At 39.6% G+C, this 20,775-nt stretch overlaps 1 protein-coding gene across 23 annotated transcripts in view; it reads left to right on the top strand.

Moving 5' to 3' along the window:
- The window catches only part of Afdn (afadin, adherens junction formation factor), a 132,837-nt gene that overhangs the window by 30,659 nt on the left and 81,403 nt on the right, over window positions 1-20,775 (top strand). For 15 of the 23 annotated variants that reach the window (XM_052750774.1, XM_052750772.1, XM_052750766.1 and 12 more), the window contains exons 2-5: window positions 9,138-9,333; window positions 10,579-10,694; window positions 13,774-13,937; window positions 15,845-16,005. In XM_052750774.1, coding sequence (XP_052606734.1) covers window positions 9,138-9,333; window positions 10,579-10,694; window positions 13,774-13,937; window positions 15,845-16,005 — 637 coding nt within the window. The remainder of the gene's footprint in view (window positions 1-9,137; window positions 9,334-10,578; window positions 10,695-13,773; window positions 13,938-15,844; window positions 16,006-20,775) is intronic. The other 8 variants (XM_052750775.1, XM_052750773.1, XM_052750771.1 and 5 more) reach the window with 3 other exon arrangements.

Genomic DNA, 20,775 nt, shown 5'->3' with positions numbered 1-20,775 from the left:
GACAACCAGGGCTGTAACAGAGAAATCTTGTCTCAAAAAGCTGAAAAAAGAAAAAAAGACAAGAAAATATGCTTCTTCCCATTGATGAATGCATTTTGGTTCATCTTCTTATGGATTTTTTTTGAAATGTAGTCAAATGGATGTTGTATTTGGTGCCTCCTTTTTTTTGTAATAGATTTTTGTGATGCTCGTTGTTCTAATTTGCTTCCTGTTGGTATGTTAAAGCACCGTTGAAAGCCAACTTGGGAAAGGCTTTATTTCACTTTACGCTTATAGGTTGCAGTCCATCTCTGAGGGAAGTCAGACAGGAACTCAAGGCAGGAACCTGGAACTAAAACCATAGAGGAATGTTGGTTATTACTCATGGATTGGCTTATGCTCAGCTAACTTCTTATTTCTCTCACACCTACCTGCCTAGGAATGGTGTCAGGTACAGTGTGCTGGTGCCTCTCCCATCAACAATCTCTCATAAACATGGTGGAAAAACAAGTGGATTTGGGCAATTCCTCAGCTGAGGTTTCTTCCTCCCGGGTGGCCTGCTGCCATGCTCTTGCCTTTGTACTTACTTTGTCTTTAGCAGCACTCTACCAGTGTCCATAAGAGCCTTCTCATTGCTTAGGGGGCAGCATCTCATCTCCTTACATGCTGTCTCAGTTAAGGTTTCTATTGCTGTGAAGACACCATGACCACAGCAACTCTTATAAAGGAAAACATTTAACTGAGGCTGGCTTACAGTTTCAGAGGTTTAGTCCATTATCATCATGGTGGGGAAACATGGCAGCATGCAGGCAGAGATGGTGCAAGAGGAGCCGAGAGTACTATGTCTGGATCTGCAGGCACAGGAAGAGAGAGTGACACTGGGCTAAGCTTGAACTTCTGAAATCCCAAACCCCACCCTATAGTGACACACTTTGTCCAACAAGGCCACACCTCTAATAATGCCACTCCCTATGAGTCTGTGGGGGCCATTTTCATTCAAACCATCACACATGCATATACTGGAATCTGTTCATTTGGGCCTCAGGCAGTTAACATGTTTTGTATTGTATCTTATCCTTGGTGGTAGGACCATAAAAGCAGAATTATTGTGCCAGTGTATGTGATTTTTGCAAAATACTGCCAGTCTGCTCCCTTGGGTATGCTCTTTCTCTCTCTCTCTCTTTTTTTTAAGTCCCACGAATAGTATATGTTGTCAGACCTTTTGGATTTTTACCAGCTAGGGTTGTTGAGGAAAGGCCTCTTACTGTTCGTTGTATTATCTTGAGATGGTTTTGCCATGAGTTGAGTGGTTTATCATTTTGTACATTTAAGAGCTTATTCACCATTTTGATAACTTCTTGAAGTTTTTTTGACCTATTTTTTAAAAATTTGGGTTTTGATCTTTTTCTGAATCATAAACTTTTGTGATGCAAGTTGGAAATTTTTTGTTAGTTGTGTTATGACATGAGAGATGTGTGTTCCATTTTGGACAGGTACTCACTTGGTAGCTCTGACTGGTTTGAACTCACTGTGTAGCCCAAACCTTAGCCTGAGTCTCCTGTGTACTGAGATTTGAGCCATGTGCTACCAGCTGCCACACCTGGCCCATGGGAGTTTTATGTATATTTCTTAGCATTCCTGCAGTTGCATTAGGGTTTTAAGCATGAGCTTTCTCCCTGTTCCTGTGTTGTGATGGAATTTACTGTGCTTTCTTGTACAGTTTCTTTCCACCTCAGTTAATGCAGTGAAGGGAACCTTAGAGATATGCCCAGAGGCCTATCTCCTAGGTGGTTCTAGACCTCATTAAGTTGCCAGTTGAGATGAACCATCACAGGCAGAGTACTTGTTGAAGTGAGCCAAAGTTGCCTCCTTTCTGAAGTACTAAATAATGAATATTGGAAAAATTTCTTAATATATAAAATGATAGAAGCCTAGAAGTTAACAACCTGCAACTAATTACAACCTAGCTGGGTGCAGAGCTATTTAGGAAATCACCAGTCTTCTGTCCTCCACAGACATGCAAAGCATTCACACATACGCACTCCTGCCCCAAGTTTATTGAATAGTGGTGGTTGTTTTTGGTAGAGTCTTGCTGTTTAGTACAGGCTGGCCTAGAACTTATTACCTAGTCTAAGTGCAACTCAAATAGCAATCCTTTTCTGCCTCAGTCTTTTCAGTGCGGAGATTACAGAAGTGTACTAATGTGCCTGGCCATATCTTTGTTTTCACAGTACTTAGTAGGGATTGAAATAGGGTCCAGGATTTTTTTTTAAACTAATTAAGGAAACTTGAGTATATAGCTTCCGGGCTCTAGGTGTCTTTTTTTCTTATTTTCCTATTTATTTATTTCTTCTCAGACTTTTCTTATACCTACTGTAAGGCCAAAGAAAAATAATTACTATCATAATTCTCTTGAGATGGAAGCAGGGGCAGAAGCTGTTTTTCTGTGGCCAGTGTGCTTAACCCCTCTGTTTCCCCCACTTAATGCTGATGATGATAGAACTCAACTCTTAGGTTGGTAATTAAATGTAAAATTCTTAATACCCAACATTTAGAAAGCTCTTTACTGTATATTAATTACAATAATTATTACCGCTTGTCCATTGAGTCACTATAAACCCAAATTTTAGGCTCAGCAATTGATTTTATTACTTTTAGGTCTGATAAAACTTGGTAGACTTATTCATACCAGCCAGATTTAGAATTGGCTGAGTAACTAAACAGAATGTTAATCTTAATTATTAAGGGACTATTCTGGTTATAAGTATACATGGCTATTCTTGTGGAACATGAAACTAAATTACTCAGTAACACTTATGTAGTGTTAATTGAAGTCATGTCCAAGTTTTTTATAGACTATTTTATTTCAGCTTCACAAGACGTGGAGAATTGTTTGATTACAAATATCAGCAGGACCAAGAGTGTGACTCTGGGTGAAGATACCAGTACCTCCTCACTCCCCGGAGGTTTACTTTTCCTCTTTTTATCATGGCTTTGTGGAAGGGTAGTAGCTGACCACATTAGTAAGAGAAATTTGTACCCGAGTTTCCTTTTTCTGTGAAGGGCACACTATACATAAGACTTACTGTAAGGACAGTGTAGTTGTCTGTGTCTGCTCCCATCTAAAAAACAGTTGGTGATTCTGGGGATGTTAGAGAGCATGCCTTCCCTGCCTGCTAGTAGCAGGCACTGTGTCTGGGTGGTTTTTTGTTTTGCTTTGTTTGCTTGGTTTTGGTTCTTTAATACCAGGTGATTTGGATTACTTGATAGTTCTCAGAGAAACTGATGCCTTCTTGACAGGTGCATCGGACTGTTTCATTATTAGAAGTGGTACAAAATTGCTTTGTAGCAGAATGATTAAGTACTATGGACATTTACCTGCTTTTATGATGTGACACCTGTCAGAGAGAGCTTTGGGCACTCAGGACAGTTGTGCAAGTGCTCCGGATACTTAAAGAGTGTTCAGTGTGATTTAAATATGTCTTCAGGCTGTCAGTAGGGAAAATCTTGCAAACTTGAGGTGAAAATATGGCTCCCATATAGAAAAGAAACTTAAATTTATATAAATCGATTTTATTATTTTGTTTGTTTGTTTTTTTAACTGTGTTGTCTTAGAAACCTGTAGAGAAGAGACCAGAGTCTGAAATGGAAGACACTTAAATAAGTCTAGTGGGCTAGAGGGGCAGGAGGGAGTCTGAAGCAGGGACAGGGTGAAAGAGCTGAGAAAGTAGCATGTAAGAGTATTTGATACAGAGGCTGGCATTAGGAAGTATTGATATTACTAACACTCATTTTCAGGTTCTAGTTCAGATGCCTAATCCACATGTGTTCTGACAGACTTCCAGGTTAACATACTAACACAGCAATATTTAAATGGCATGTCATCTATGCTCTGTTGTTTGATCCAAACCAAAGAGGCAGTTGCTATAATTTCTGGAAGACCCAGAGCAAAGGTCCAACTAACATTCTAAACTAACATAACTAAGTTCCACTTAGACTTGCTAACTCCTTATGCTTCATCAGCTCTCACCCCATAATTGGTGACCTTCTTGCCTGTAGAACATAATTATGCTTAGCTTAATCCCTAAGGGACTACGGCTGATGTATGCCTTGTCAGTATGTATCCCAATTCCTAGTATCATTGGTCTTTCACTGACACACTGGGAAGAATACCTGATAGGCTAAGACTGAACAAGTCCCGGAAAATTCTGGACTAGAAATATACTTGACTGCTTTCCTTTTTTGCTTTAATTCCATGTTTAAATACTTGCTAACACCATTCAAGTACTGCTTTTTGTTCTTTTTTTTTAAAAAAATGTATACAGTAGTCTGCCTGCACACCAGAAGAGGGCACCAGATCTCATTATAAATGGTTGTGAGCCACCATGTGGTTGCTGGGAATAGAACTCAGGACCTCTGGAAGAGCAGCCAGTGCTCTTAACCTCTGAGCCATCTCTCCAGCCCCAGCTTTTTGTTCTTTAACTGAGTATTTTTAATTCATTAATATCTGCAGAAAAGGTTGTGGATTTGGGAAAACTGGAGAGGTTTATTGGTCACTGAGTGAGAATTTGGCTTCTGAGAGAAGGGAAAGCTCCCACAAAGCATAAAAGTCAGCATGTAAAGGTATTTTACATGCCACTGAACCTGATGATAAAGTTTCATGTCTGGAGCATGGTAGGAAGAGAGAGCTGACTACTACAGATTATCTTCTGATCTCAACTGGAGCACAGTGGTGTGTGTACCACCCCGTTAAGTAAATAAATGAAGACTTTGCTTTACCTCTACCTGGTTTCTGATTTAATAATTAGATGCAAAGAGTGAGCAGAAAGAAGAATCTGTGGTGCTAATAGCACAGCTAAGTCTTTATTCCTGCTAGAGACATGGGTGCGACCTGCACTTAGATGCGACCTATTCTTTGGAATTTGTCAAGAAAATCAAAGGAGGCTCATAGTTCCATGAACTTCAGCCCGCCTTAGAGTTGAGAGGAGAATGTGAAACCAAACTCCTTGGGCTGGAATTCCCCCATTGCTTTCCTTCATAAGATATGAGCTGTATCTGAAACATTTATTTAGTATGATAATTCATATAGAAAATTAGTTAAAATGTCATTTATTTAAAATGCTAATATTGGGATTAGGAAGATGTCAGGTATTTTTAAGAGCTCAGAGCTGGGCAGGTATGGGCTTCCAGGCCAGTGGATCTTGGTTTTAATTCTGTTAACTGGCATTTTCTTTCCTCTTTGAGATAGACTGAAATACAGGGTGGCCTTGAACTCTTTATCCTCCTGCATCCCCTTTCCAAGTGCTAGGATTACAGACATGTACAATCATATGCTCAATGGTGAGATTTTGAAGTAGGGTTTAGTAATAGTATCTGTTAAACAGCATGGTTGTAAAGACAACCAAACAACGCATGTCATGTTATGCCTGGCACTGGCTGAGAACTTAGTAAATGTCAGTTGCTGTTGACACCAGCTGCTCTGTAGTTGGTAGTTTTTGCCCTTTTTGGGGCCCGGCTCCCAAATAGATCACACATGGAGACTTTTTCTTACTTATAAATGCCCAGCATTAGCTAGGCTTGTTTTCAGCTAACTTTTCTTAACTTAAATTATCCTATCTTTTATTTTTGGGCTTTTGCTTTTCTCTATTTTTGTATATCTTTCATTACTTCTTACTCCGTATCTTGCTGGGTAGCTGGCCCATGATGTCCTCCTCTCTTCCTTTTTCTTGTTCCTTGATCTTGCTCTTCCCAGATTTCTCTTCCTCTTTTGTTCTCTCTACCTGCCAACCCCACCTATCCTCTCTCCTGCCTTGCTATTGGCCATTCAGCTCTTTATTAGACCAATCAGGTATGTTAGACAGGCAAAGTAACACAGCTTCACAGAGTTAAACAAACGCAGCGTAAAAGAATGCAACATATCTTTGCATCATTAATCAAATGTTCCATGGCATAAACAAATGTAACACATGTTAAAATAATATTCCACAGCATTTCCCCCTTGTTGTCTAAATAAAAATGAAAGGTTTTAACTTTAACATAGTAAAACTATACACAACAAAAACAATTATCAGGTAAGAATTACATTTACAATTGTCTGTCCATTTGTAGTTAACATATTCAGAGAAAATAATGCATTATCTATCCTATCTTAGTGAATCCAAAGGTTTTTTGGTTTTTTTTTGTTTTTTTTTTTTGAGACAGGGTTTCTCTGTGTAGCTTTGCACCTTTCCTTTCCTGGAACTCACTTTGTAGCCCAGGCTGGCCTTGAACTCACAGAGATCCGCCTGCCTCTGCCTCCCGAGTGCTGGGATTAAAGGTGTATGCTATCACTGCCCTGTGAATCCAAAGTTTTACACCTAATTTACTTTGTATCATAACTCAGGAAAGCTGCAACTACAACTATCTAGTCTTGAACTCCATCAAAGACCCAGAAGGATATAATACAACAGAGACATTTGACTTCCTGGACAGTCACCCAAAAAGTTCCTCTGCAATCATGTGGTATCCACCTTCAGCCTACAGACCCATAATATCTGGCAAACTTTTTAGTGGAGTAGGAAATTTGAAGGGCTGTTCTGCCTTGTTTTGGCAAAGTTCAGAGGTCTTTTTCCTGTGCATTCTGCATGTCCAGTCTGCACAACACATTGTCAGCAGTCAAAGGCAAGAGAAGTTTCTTTACCCAGTGGCTAACATTGCCACAATGAAACCAAACTCCACAAGGAGTTTCTTCAATGCCTATCATCTTCTCTTAAGTAAACAGGTGCTGCCAGGAGCAGATGTGTCTTACTGTGTCATGAAAAACTTTGTTAACAAAACATTTTAAATGCCATATTCTGTAGGTCTTTGAAGTATTTTAAAACCATTTATCTATCTAAAATATACTTATTTAACCTAGAAAACATACCTAATGTTACTTCAAGTTTATTATAGACTTATTACTAACCTCATTTCTTATTTATAAATTGCATTTTTAAATGAACTGCATAAACACAATACCCCAAACAAGAGTAGAAACATATATACAATGTAACAGAATTAACTTTAAATTTGTATCAATATACCAAAGTCCATGCCAATGCAAAATATCTGAGATTAATAATTGTGTTTTTATCCTGTATTCCTATATTTCCCTAAATATAACAAACATCCACGACCCACTAATTAACCAAAAGCCTCCCACACCCTTCTTGGGAATGTAGGCATTGTGTTCTCCAAACTACTTCCTGCTGTCTGTGGATGAAGTATCTTTAGGGTCCCTGAGAAATTTTTGAGATAATGGCCATATCCTGGGAAGACCAGCAGTAATCTTTGCTGATAGATGTCACCTGTGAAGGTCAAGACATCTCCCTTGATCAAACCTGATCCATCTCATTCCTGAAGGAATCCACAGTCTCTCATCTCCTGTCTCCTGTGGGAACAGAACTTGAAAGCATTTTGATTTCCATTTGACAAATAATTTTTTGACTAATCTTTTAAAGTTAAGACATTCCTAAAGTGTATAGGCTGGTTTATTTCATCAGTTCTTCTTTCAATTCCAGGTCTCTTAGCAGGTGTTGTTTGCTTCTCAACAACCAAAAAATTCAAAAGCAATACAATAACATACAGGATCCAGACTCCCTGTGTATTTCCCATCTCTACGTGGCTTATTCTCTTTTATCATTTTCTTCTCTCTTTAAAGACTTTATTATATTTAAACTATTTCTATGACTGGCCATACCTCTTTTCTTTCTTTCTTAAGCCTGTGCACATTGTAAAACACACTGGAACCTGTTTAGAGGTTTATTCCATCTAGACCTCTTTTGCCATGTATCTTTTAGCCTTTTTTGATGACAGGAGCAAACTTTAGACTGCTAAGCTACACCCGGATCCTCTGAGCAGCTCTCATGGCTGGCTCTGCCCACCTCAGGTTTGTGAAAGCCAAGCCTAAAACTCGCAGCCAGGTTGGAGGTGTGTGACCAGGAACTGCATTCAACTTTCCTAGCTGTAGAAAGCCGGTATTGCCACAGTGGTTTTTACTTAGCTTGCCATTTTTATTTAGTGCTGTCCTGCTGACTGAACAGCAGCACCTCCTAAAAGAGCCGTGTCCTTCCTTCCTATCTATCTATCTATCTATCTATCTATCTATCTATCTATCTATCTATCTATTTATTTAAGCTTTCTCTTCTCAAGCCCTTTGGAAATTCAAGAGCCCCATGTTGGTACACCAAAATGTTGTTGGTTAGTTTTTGCTCTTTGGCTCTTGGGGGACCTGCCACCCAGCTCCCAAACAAATCACACGTGGATGCTTATTCTTAATTATAAATGCCTGGTCTTAGCTTGGCTTGTTTCTTGCCAACTTTTCTTAACTTAAATTATCCCAGCTACCTTTTGTCTCTGGGCTTTTTCCTTTTCTTCTGTATATCTTACTTTCATTCTTACTCCATGGCTGGATGGGTGGCCCCTAGCATCCTCCTCTCCTTGTTCTCTTGCTCCTTCTTTTTTCTTCCCAGATTTCTCCTTCTGTTTATTCTCTCTGCCTGCCAGCCCTGCCTGTCCTTTCTTCTGCCTTGCTATTGGCTGTCCAGCTCTTTATTAGACCATTAGGTGTTTTAGACAGGCAAAGTAACACAGCTTCACAGAGTTAAATAAAATGCAACATAAAAGAATATAACACATCTTTGTATTACTAAATAAATATTCCACGGTATAAGCAAATATAACACATCTTAAAATAATATTCCAAAACACTGCTCTACTGCCATTGTTTTATATGTGAGAGGTAAGGCAAAAAGAAACTCTAGACTAGTAGTTCTCAACTTTCCTAATCTGTGATCTTTAATACAGTTCCTCATGTTGTGGTGACCCCCAACCATAAAATTATTTTTGTTGCTATTTCATAACTGTAACTTTACTACTGTAATGTAAACATCTGTGTTTTCTGATGGTCTTGGGTGACCCCTGTGAAAGGGTCCTTTGACCTCATAAGTTGAGAAATGCTGCTCTAGACAACTGTCCAAAATCATTCTTGAGTACTAAAAACCCATTTTGTAACTTCTAAGATGTTTGTGATAAACATTTGAAAAAAAAAACAACTAATGGATAGTTTTTTCATTTATTATTACTAGAAAGTGAATATTTTCAGAGTAATTTCTCCAATAACATATTTTGTTTTCTTGTAGGATCTGGAGTTTCATGGAGTCATGAGATTTTATTTTCAAGATAAAGCTGCTGGAAACTTCGCAACAAAATGCATTCGGGTATCTAGCACAGCAACCACTCAAGATGTGATTGAAACACTGGCAGAGAAGTTCCGCCCTGACATGCGCATGCTGTCCTCTCCAAAGTATTCCCTCTATGAAGTGCATGTCAGTGGAGGTCAGTGGAGGCTGTGTCCTGACCTGGGTCAATAGTTGTTCAGTGTGATGATCAGGTCCCAAGGTTACTGCTTATCTCCTTTTCTTTCATTCCCACACTCAACAGATGATAGGATGGCAAACTTTTTTTTAAGTCTGAGAAATGTTCAAGTTCTTGCACATAACATTTATGAGAAATTATGATAAATGTATTTTATGTATGATTGTTTCTTTAAAATAAATACCATTAGCATTTTATTAAAAAATTTACCCAACATATCTGAGTGTCTTGTATATCAATGGTATTGTGTGCTACATGCTTTTGTAGGAAATCTCAGGGATGGATGATAATGTCCTGATTACTTATAACCCAGTTAAATATTGTGTAGGTCAAGTCAGTGATCTTGCCATCATATTTTTGCATTCTGTTAACAGCACATTTTTATTATTCTTTGGGAACAATAGGACATCTTGAGGAAAATCTCCTTTTATATTTTGTAATTTCTACTTCTTTTAATGTTAGCAGTTGTTGTGAGAGACTATTACTGGGGAGACATGAACAAATATTTACTTACCCCAGATAGAGAATCAGCAACAGACCAAAGTCCAGCCTGATGAACCACTGAATTTTTGTGAGGGTTACTTAGAGGAATATGAGTGAGGAGGCACATGTCATGGTGTGTGTGTGTGTGTGTGTGTGTGTGTGTGTGTGTGTGTGTGTGTAGATTGGAGGACAATTTCACTGACGGGAAGGCTAGTGCATCCGTCACTTGAGACAGGTGATGGGTCTATTGCCATTTCTTGATAAGGAAAATCTGAATCAATGGAGCTGTATGTACCATTAACATGATTTCCTTATTTTCTAGTTGCATATGGGATAGTTTGATATATAGAAATATGCATCTCTTTAGTTTTCTCAATTAGATCAGAATAAAGGAAGTGTTTTTTCCTGGTCATTGTGTAGCACTGGATCTGTGGTGAGAAACACACTCACTAGCAAGAAAATATCCAACTAATTAAAACCGATTTAACATTCTTAACAATACATTTCACCTGGTCAGTGTCTAGCGTGGTAGAACAGTAGCAACAAGGTGCTGGACTAATTAAAACTGATACAAAATTATAAACAGTACATTTCAACCTATCAGCAAGTAGAGGGACTAAAGTACTTTATGTGCATAAATTAAATGTATCTCATATGGCAGATACTGTGCTCATGCCATGAAATGACCACTGCTTGTTCTTCTTTTCCATTCATGTTTTGAAGAAGAAAGAAGATTAGACATTGATGAGAAACCTCTAGTTGTGCAGTTGAATTGGAACAAAGATGATCGGGAAGGGAGATTCGTCCTTAAGAATGAGAACGACGCCATTCCTGCCAAGGTGGGAGCAGTCCCTGTGTCTGATGCCAGCTGCAGTCTAGGGCTGGGTCAGCAGCATGGACAAGGGTTATGTTCTGCCGTGGGATGTAGCTAGAGTTTTCCTGCCTGGCCCACAGTCAGGATAAATCTCTGCCACCCGCCAGTCCCACAACCGCTCAGACCCGACCAAGTAAACACAGAGACTTATATTGCTTACAAACTGTATGGCCGTGGCAGGCTTCTTGCTAACTGTTCTTACAGCTTAAATTAATCCATTTCTATTAATCTATACCTTGCCATGTGGCTTGTGGCTTACCGGTACTTTACATCTTCCTTGTCCTGATGGCGGCTGGCAGTGTCTCCCCCACCCAGCTTCCTGTTCTCTCAATTCTCCTCTCTGTTAGTCCCGCCTATACTTCCTGCCTGGCCACTGACCAATTAGTGATCTATTCATTGACCAATCAGCAACACATTTGACATACAGACCATCCCACAGCAGTGGGAGCTTCTCTCCACTCCTCTTCCTGGAGCCCTTTACCTCCTCGACCACACTAGAGAAGCAGCCTCTTCTGCCTGTTTCGTCGTCATTGTCCCTCACTGTTCCAGAGGAGTTCTGTGTGCTTTTGAGAAAAGCTGATGACCAGCTTGTCATCTTCAGCTTTCTTCCAAATTAAAGAATCAAAATTGTTCTGTAGGAAGTAAAAGGGACAAGGGCAATGTTGGGTGCCTTCTGAGATATGCAACTTCCTAAGGCATATTTAAAGCATTTTCATATACTACATATTTAAGATTAGGAGTCGGGAAACTTCCTTGGGTGGTGTAATAGACTGTCTCAGTTGCTTTTCTGTTGCTGAGATAAGATACCCTGACAGAAGCAACTTAAAGGAGAAAGGGCTTGCTTTGACCCAGTTGGATGCGGCAGTCCTGGAGGCAGGAGCTGGGCACAGCTGATCATACGCCATGGATATAATTTGAAAGTGTGTAGTTCTGGGCTGAATTGAGTGGCATCTTATGTAATATTTTGGTATTAACAAGTAACAAATACAGAGGTTGAAATTATCTTCTAAATTTTCCTCTTATGAAAACACTATTACTGTATAACAGCAAGGATTTTCTGTGTCCATGTAGTGTGCTATCCTGGATGGCTACACAGATGTGCTTTTGGCTTTCCTTGTCACTGGGTTCTGGTGGCTAGCTTCATTGGTGGCACATGTGTGTAAAGTAGAATGGGTCCCATGGCTTTGCTGTTCATGCTTTATACCCTGATTTCAGCTTGGCCACTGATCCTTACTGGCATGTAATACAGTGTCATAAGTGTCTATGAATGAAATGGGGTAATAATAATAGTGTTCTTTTTTTACTCACCTTTTAATGAAGTAGATTTTTCCCTTCCTCCATACCATAACTATTATTTTTCTTCTTTACGTAGTAAACTACTTAAAAACAATGTAGCTTTGTATGTTAACAGACGAGATTGTAGGTTGAAAATTCAAATTAAGATAAGCAGCTAATAAACAAGATATGGAAAATAAATCAGACATTTTTCAAAAATAGGTATAACTTTGGTTCATGAAAACCAGCTTATAGATAGCTACTGCTAATATATTTCTTTGCAGTTGTAGAAAATACCTATTCAGTAGACTTTTTCCCTCCATATTTTCACTAGATTCCTTACTGTGAATCTATAATCCTTCTCTGACCAGGAGAGATTTTTAAACTGCTAAACTGCATTTTTAGGACTGAAGCGGCTGCCTTGACTGCTGACTCTGCCCACGTCAGCTTTCCAACATGGTGGAGGTAATTCACCTCCAGCTCTGGGCCATGTGTACCACTAACTCTTGGAAGCAGTGGGTCTATGCCTCTATTAAAGCAACGTATAGCCCAGAAACCTTTCTTTTTCTTTTCTTTTTTTTTTTTTTTTTTGTGCTAGCAAAAGCTATATCCACCATGCACCATGTTGCACAGCTTGCAGAAACCTCTGTGTAACTTGGAGGGAATCCACCACTGTAACTCTAGCCTGCATGCTGCGAACCTACCAAAGCTAGGTACATCATTGTACCTAGGCCCGCCATGAGTGACATGAACTAGGAAGGTGCTCTTAGCTACATTTATAATCTCTTCTTAAGCTCTCTCAGGTTTTATGTGGAAACTCTTGCCACCAGGTGTGGGTGCCATTTGTAGCTGAAAGTTTTCCTGTGTCCCGCCTGGCCTGTGGTCAGGACAAAACTCTCTCACCAGACAAATCTCTCCAGCAGCTGCTCGGACCCAAATAAATACACACAGGCTAATATTATTTTTAAACTATGGCCATGGCAGGCTTCTTGCTATCTAGTTCTTATATCTTAAATTAGCCCATTTCTATAAATCTATACTTTGCCACGTGGCTTGTGGCTTACCAGTACTTTTACATCTTGCTTCTCATGGCATAGGCCAAACGGCTTTATTACCAATCAATCAGAGCAACATATATTCAAGCGTACAGAAAGACATTCCCATCAGATTCCTTCTCTCAGGTTACTTTATGATAACTTTTTTTGGTTTTACTTAATTAAAAGTCAGATTTCCTGATTTATACCCTATTTTCTTTCTTTCCTTTTTTTTTTTTTTTTTTTTTTAAAGATTTATTTATTATGTATACAGTGTTCTGTCTGCACATATCCCTGCAGGCCAGAAGAGGGCACCAGATCTCATTACAGATGGTTGTGAGCCACCATGTGGTTGCTGGGAATTGAACTCAGGACCTCTGGAAGAACAGCCAGTGCTCCTAACCGCTGAGCCATCTCTCCAGCCCTCCTTTTTTTTTTTTTTTAATTGCACCTTACTTTTTATGTGAATTTGGATTTTTGTTTTCTTATTAGTCTAAAGTTGAGATGAAATTTATTTATGGTGAAATGAATACATCTTAAGTGTACAGTTCCCTTGGTTGTGACAGATTTTACAGTGTCACTGTCAGCTTAGTCAGGTGGCAGCGTGCTCTCCACCTCTTACTGTGTGAGTTTGTTGACTTTTCTGACTCGTGGGGTGCAGGAAGCAGCAGAGCCTGAGGAGCCGGGTGTGGTTCCGGGTGGTGGTCGGTGTGCTGATGCTGTTACTTTTACCAGAAGGCTCAGAGTAATGGACCCGAGAAGCAGGACAAAGAAGGCGTTATTCAGAACTTCAAAAGAACTCTCTCAAAGAAAGAAAAGAAGGAAAAAAAGAAGAGAGAAAAAGAGGCGTTGAGACAAACCTCTGATAAGGAAGAAAGGCCTTCTCAAGGGGATGACAGGTAGGTCTTTCTGGAAGTATTTGTGTCACTGTGGGTGTGTATAATACAGCTGACTTGACTCAATTATGGGTAAACGAGGGCAAAGCTGAGTGAGGCTGCCAGGCTTGTTTCAGAACGTCAGGTCCTTCTGTGTGTAGCAGGTGCCCATCTCAAGTGCAGAAGAACACTTACTCTAGGCAAACACTAGTTAACAGTGTTTTTCCTGAGCAGACCACCAAGTTCAGTTGTCCCTATGTCTCCAGCCAGTCCTTTGAGACTCTCTTCTGTGGTTTTGGTCCCAGAGGCAACTGTGGTTCCATATTTAGCTCATAAAAGCTGGCCAGAGTTGGCAGGACTAGGGAGCTGAGCAGATTTTCCTTTCTGAATTCAGATGCACCTTGGACGTTGCTATTGTATCTCAAAAGCCTGGTTGTAGGTGTAGCCTCTTAGGAGGTGACGCCTGTGTTGCTGCTTATAAATAGTATTGAGTAGGTTTATTTAGTGTAGTTATGCAAGAGAAAAAAGGTGCGTGGATATACTGCTCCTATATGTAAAGCATCCTAGTAAAGGAGAGTTTAAATATGACACTGTGTGGCTTGTTCTTTCATTGGTTTACTTTATGAGAGGTACATTATTTAATTTAGAAAATGAACTATTTCAGATGAATTAAATCATTTAACTGATAGCTTAAAGTGTGACTTATTTTGATATTATTTTATGATTACACATTGATTACAATTATGTTATTGTTAAAATTAGTCAAGTATTTAGGGTTTTTTTTTTTTTTATCAGACCTTATATTCAATTTCTGCCCATCACTTTGTACAGTTGATTCCTTTGCAGAAACTGTTGGAGCAGTATCCCTATGAAAGTTTAACTTCAGGAAAATAAATGCTGGTGAAACTTTTAGGTGTTAGAAACAGTCACGCAGCTGGGTGGTGGTGGTGCACTGATGGTGCATGCCTTTAATCCCATCCTCCCTCAGGAGGCAGAGGCCAGCCTGGTCTACAAAGTTTCAGGAGTTTCAGGACAGCCAGAGCTACACAAAGAAATCCTGTCTCCAACCCCTCCCCCCCAGAATACCCACAAAACAACAACAACCAACTCCCACCCCCAAAACCGTCATGCTATTTAATTTAGATCCTTCAAGATTTACTATAATTTTAAGTAAGGTTCTTCAGTACTGGTTCTTATATCTAGAATGTTGTGCTGTAATGTCATTTGCTGTGTTTTAGCATAATGCTGCTAGAAACCGAAACTTAAATTCTATACATCTTTATTTTTGCCTTGTTCCTTTGTACATGACAGTTGAGTTGTAAACTTGCAAAATTTGATTACACATTTCTTAGTCTATTAGTTTGTATTTGAGAGAAACTGTGTGTGGTTTGTTTTGTTTGGTTTTGTTGTTTTGAGACAGTTTCTCTGTGTAGCTTTAGCTATCCTAGAACTCACTCTGTAGACCTGGGTGGTTTCAAACTCGCAGAAATCTGCTTGCCTTTGCCTCCCAAGTGCTGAGATTAAAGGTGTGTGCCACCACCACCTTGCTGAGAAGCTCTGTGTGTGTGTGTGTGTGTGTGTGTGTGTGTGTGTGTGTGTGTGTGTGTGTGTATTTTTTGGTTTTTGAGACGGGGTTTCTCTGTGTAGCTTTGGTCCTGTCCTAGAAACTTTCTCTGTAGACCAGGCTGACCTTGAACTCACAGAGATCCGCCAATCTCTACCTTCCAAGTGCTGAGATTAAAGGCATGCGCCACCACCGCCCAGCGCATGAGAAACTGTAATTTTAATCTCATTGTAATTAGCACATGGTAACTAGAAACATCAGACCTGTAAGGGGACAGATGTAGACAGATGACATTTGCCATTGTGATATTTATATTTCTAAGAGGAAAAAAAGTTTAAAATATTGTTGGTGATCTTTTTTCTTACAGTGAGAATTCTCGACTGGCTGCTGAAGTTTACAAAGACATGCCTGAAACCAGCTTTACTCGAACAATTTCTAATCCTGAGGTAGTTATGAAACGGCGGCGGCAGCAAAAGCTTGAAAAGAGAATGCAGGAGTTTCGGAGCTCAGATGGGCGGCCTGACTCGGGTACAGAGAGAGTCGTTTTTCTTCATGTTCATTGTGAAATGTATTCAGTTTTTCTTTTTATAAATGTATTTCTGAAACTAAAAAAGGTGAAGTAGCAGATGTGTCCCATGTATGTCTTACATAGAATTCTTTTCACTTAGAGAAAGTGTTAGTCACATATACTTACCAGCATGGCTTTTCTCCCCCACCCCCTCCAACCCAGAAAATGTTAAACATATCCAAAATATAAGAATTTTGAAAATAATTAACTCATATTCTTCTCTTTCACTATGTATTGCCCTCTAAGTCCCAAACTACTATTTTGAAACATATTGCACACTTACTAGTTCATCTATAAGTATTTTAGTATATTTTCATGAAGGGTGAAGATTTATAATAAAATACAACTCCAGTACCACTATCACATAGAGAATAACAGTTATTCCTGTAATTGCTAAAACTTTCCTGATTGCTTTTGATATTTTCTTTTACACACACACACACACACACACACACACACACACACACTCTGTCAAAAGATTGAGTCACATATTTTCAAGTCTGTCATTCTAGAATTCCTTTTTAGTTTACTTTGGTTTTTTTGGTTTGTTACAAACTTAGGTATGCTGGTTGGCTTCTGTCAACTTGACACAAACCTGGACATATCTGGGAAGAGGGAATCTTAGTTGAGAAAATGCCTCCATAAGATTGGCCTGTAGGGGAGTCTGTGGGGTATTTGTCTTGATTAATGATTGATGTGGGAGGACCTAGCTTGCTGGTGGGATGTCCCCACTGGGCTGGTGGTCCTGGGTTATATAAGAAAGCAGGTTGAGCAAGCCATAAGGAGCAAGCCAGTAAGCAGTTATCCTCCATAGTCTCTGCTTTGGTTTTGTTCTTGAGTTCCTGCCATGACTTCCCTTCAGCAGTTGATGGACAGTTGTACCTGATAGAAACCCTTCCTCCCCAAGCTGCTTTCCTATGGTCTTGATCGCAGCAATAGAAACCCTAACTAACACACTAGGTTTTTTGTCTTGTAGATTTTGGTGATATCCTTTGCCACTCATTACTGTTTTCCCTTCTATTTTTTGTTTCCTTGATTAGGATGTAGTTGCAGGTGCAGTTGAAGCTGTTAGTGTGGCCAGAATATTTACTTTAGTGTCCTCTAAAGTTGACAGGCGATGATTGAAACTTTCTCATAAATTCAGGTTTAAGATTCCCCCTCAGTTTGGAGTCCACTGCATCTGTTTTCTTTCTGTTTATGAGATTCATACTTGGAGCCAGTTGGTGTCTGTGGTTTCAGCTGGCTTTTTTTCATGGGGAGGTATCTCTTCCTTTGCCTTGGAGATACTTCTCCAGTGGTCCTTCTTCCTTTAAACCGTTGTGATTTTAGAGAACTGGAATGCCTTCTGCAATTACATTCTTGCTTGCCAATGATCTTAATAAATAATAATAGTGTTAAAATAAAAATAAGTTTAGTGTTCGGGTGTGGTAGCCCCTTCCTTTGATCCCAGTAGAGGCATGTGGATTTCTGTGAGTTCAATGCCAGCTTGGTCTACAAAGCAAATTCCAGGCCAGTCAGGGCTATGTAGTAAGACCCTGCCTGTCTTTTTCTTTTCTTTTTTTTAAAGGATTAGCAGTATGATCCTGAAAATATTTTAAGAGTTTTGTGAAATTGTGTATATGTATGTATATGTGTTTACTTCCAAAGACATAAGACAGATTGTTGTTTTAACACATTGTTAATTCCTATTTATATGGCAACATTCTGTGTTGGTTTATACTTGGGCTTCTTTCCTTTCCTTTTCTTTTTCTCTCCTTTTTTCTTTCCTTTGGGGGGGGTGGGGGCTCCTGGACAGGGTTTTTTTGTGTAGCCCTGGCTGTTCTGGAACTCAATCTGTAGACCAGGCTGCCTTGAACTCACAGAGATCCCCTGCCTCTGCCTCCTGAGTGCTGGAATTAAAGGCGTGCGCCGGCACTGCCCAGCTGTTTTCTCTAGAGTTTTGCCACTATACAAATAAAATACATTTAGAGGAATGTGGCTTCTGTTGCCGTACATGGCAGTGCCCACTGTAGCACAGGGTTTTCCTGCCTTGTTTCCTCCATCGTATCTTGCAGTTGCTTAGTGTTTCTGTAGGAAGTAGATAGGATAAAAAGAGTTGAAATAGTTGAACTATATATTAGCTCTATATATTTTTGAATAAAACTTTGACTTAACTAACTGGAAATTGTATCTAGCAAAGAAAATACTTGTTATAAAGTAATAATTCATTATAAAGTAGTTTCACTTTAAAAAAAATATTAGGATAAGCATTTTGAGTTTCAGAAAGAACTATATTAGAGGGCTTTATCATTAATCTCACCTTAGCCCTCCCAAAGTTTAGTCTGATGTCATCCCCTGTATTTCTTTTGTAGCATTACCTTCCAGTGCTTGGTACTTGAGCACTACAGTGCTATTCAGAATACTGCAGAGCTATCTTATTGGTAGTGGGGAGACTCTGATGATAGGATGTATAGAGTTTCTTTACAGACTTCTTAACATTAACTTCTGTTGAGAAAAATCACTTCATTCTGGACTTTTTCTTTCAAACCCAAGTCTGAATGAAAGGATTTTCCTGCCTCTCCAGGCTGTTGTCACAGCAGTCGTCTACTATATGTGCAGTAGCAGTTTCTGTTCAGAAGAGACAGCTTCATGCCTGTGTTCAGAGACAGTACCGTTGTCTGTTTTCTTATCAGTCCTTTCGGCTTTATTCAGGGGGCAGGCTCCATGGACTACGTCCTACAATGCAAGGTCACCTGCTTCTGCCCCATGACTGTATAGTATGACTGCAAGGTTTCACTACCCAGAGCTGTGGAAGAAAGTAGGCCCTGTAGCTCTCTTGCTGCCTTAGCATTGTATACTTATTTCAGCCGTCAGTACCTTGAAACTGAATCTTAATTGGATACTTATAGGAATTATAATAGTGTTAATGATTATAGAAGAAAAAACAAAAACTTAAGCCGGTTATGGGAGTGCATACCTATAAGCCTCGCAGTATCCTAGTTACTTCCTTATTGCTGTGAGAAAATGCCTCCATGAAAGCACCTTGAAGGGTCTGCAGTCTGCTGTGGTGAGGAGCACATGGCAGCGTCAGGATTGCATGATCGGCAGCCTGACTGGTCCTGTTGCATCTGCGCTTAGAAAGCAAAGAATGAACAGAAAGTGGGGCTGGGCTAGGAAGTCTCAAAGTTTCCCCAGTGACAGTTTCCTCCAGTGAGAGTCCACTTTCCTAAAGGTTCAGCAACATTGCCAAACAGCACTGTCAGCCAGCTGGTGACCAAATGTCCAAACACCTGGGACATTTCACATTCAAATCACAACAGAGGCTGACACAGTTTTGGGTCAGCTTAGGCTACATATTAAGATCTGCTCAGAAACAAACACAAAATTGAGGAGAACAAGGGGCTTCTTTGTTTCATAATTATTCTGGCAAGGTACTTTTGAGATGCAAAGGACTTTGTTTAAATGTATAGTCTTGTTCTGTCATGCACCAAAATGTATGTACAGAAAAAGGAAAAAGTATTTAGAAAGAGCTGGGTGGTATTGCACACCTTTAATCCCAGCACACAAGAGGTAAAGGCAGGTAGATCTCTGAGTTCAAGGGTAGCCTAGTCTACAGATCAAATTCCAGGACAGTCAGGGATACACAGAGAAACTCTGTCTCGGAAAAACTAAGCAAAAAAAAAAAAAAGATTTAGAGAGGCAGAGAAAAACAAGGAAGAATACTGGTAACAAAAGGAACATGAGAGATACTTATACATGCTAACTACATACCAAGCCTGAAGGAAGGAGTTTAACGTTGTTGCTTAAATGAACTTTGGAAAATGAAACCATAGTTCCACCTGAGGACTATTCAAAAGTGTGTGAGTCACGAAAGAGACAAGTGACTGAGATGGCAGCTTTGAAGTCACTGGATAAAACATTCTTAGTGACAAAGTGACTTGAATACAACACTGATGTTTTCAAGAAGAGAGTAAGCTATTGCATGTCAGATGGCCTGTGCCCCTTATTTATTTTCTGTAGTCATTGGTAGCACTTTGATGGAAAAATTCTTTATATTTTGTTAATAAGGTTGGGATGTGGCAACTTTTCTATTTAGCCTCAGCTTCAGATTTGGAGAAATTACCATGGAAGCAAAGTGTAGGATGGTTGTGAGGAAACTGTCCTAAAACACAGCACAATCATGGAGGTACTACATTGCCCAATGCGGTATAGACGTCTGACCTCCTAGCCCAGATTGAAAAGCCATAAAGAGAAAGCTGAAGAATACTGAGAGGTAGGAAGATATTTCAGGATCTATAATAGAGTAGCTTTTACTGAAAATAAACTTGGATAGATTCTGATTGGCTCTAGAATGAATAGAGGTTTGGGTGGAAGATGGGTTTCATTTAAGTGTGTCCTATGAAGTACTGACAAGTTTTACAATGTCTTTAGTCTGGTGACTCAGTGACTAGATGGGTCACTGCTGAGCAGTGTCACACAGGAATGGGACACAGGAGTGATCTGTGTGGTAGGGAGGTATCACCACCATGTGTGGCAAAGTCATTGGGCAGAAGTATGTCAGACAAAGACTTACAGTCATTGTTAAGAGAAGCCAACCAGCATTGTGGTGTGTACTTACATTCTCAGTTTCAGGAGACTAAAGCAGGAGGGTTGTTTGTTTGAGGCCAGTCTAGCTACATAATTAGACTGTATCTCAAAAATAAAACAAAAACTGATCTTTGCTAAGAACAGTTACTTTGTTATAAGGTTGC

The sequence above is a fragment of the Peromyscus californicus genome, unplaced genomic scaffold (assembly GCF_007827085.1).
Source record: "Peromyscus californicus insignis strain IS unplaced genomic scaffold, ASM782708v3 Scaffold_22__1_contigs__length_63687245, whole genome shotgun sequence".
In the NCBI taxonomy this organism is placed as follows: domain Eukaryota; kingdom Metazoa; phylum Chordata; class Mammalia; order Rodentia; family Cricetidae; genus Peromyscus; species Peromyscus californicus.
Note: the sequence above shows the minus strand (reverse complement) of the source record. Positions and strands in the feature narration are given on the sequence as shown.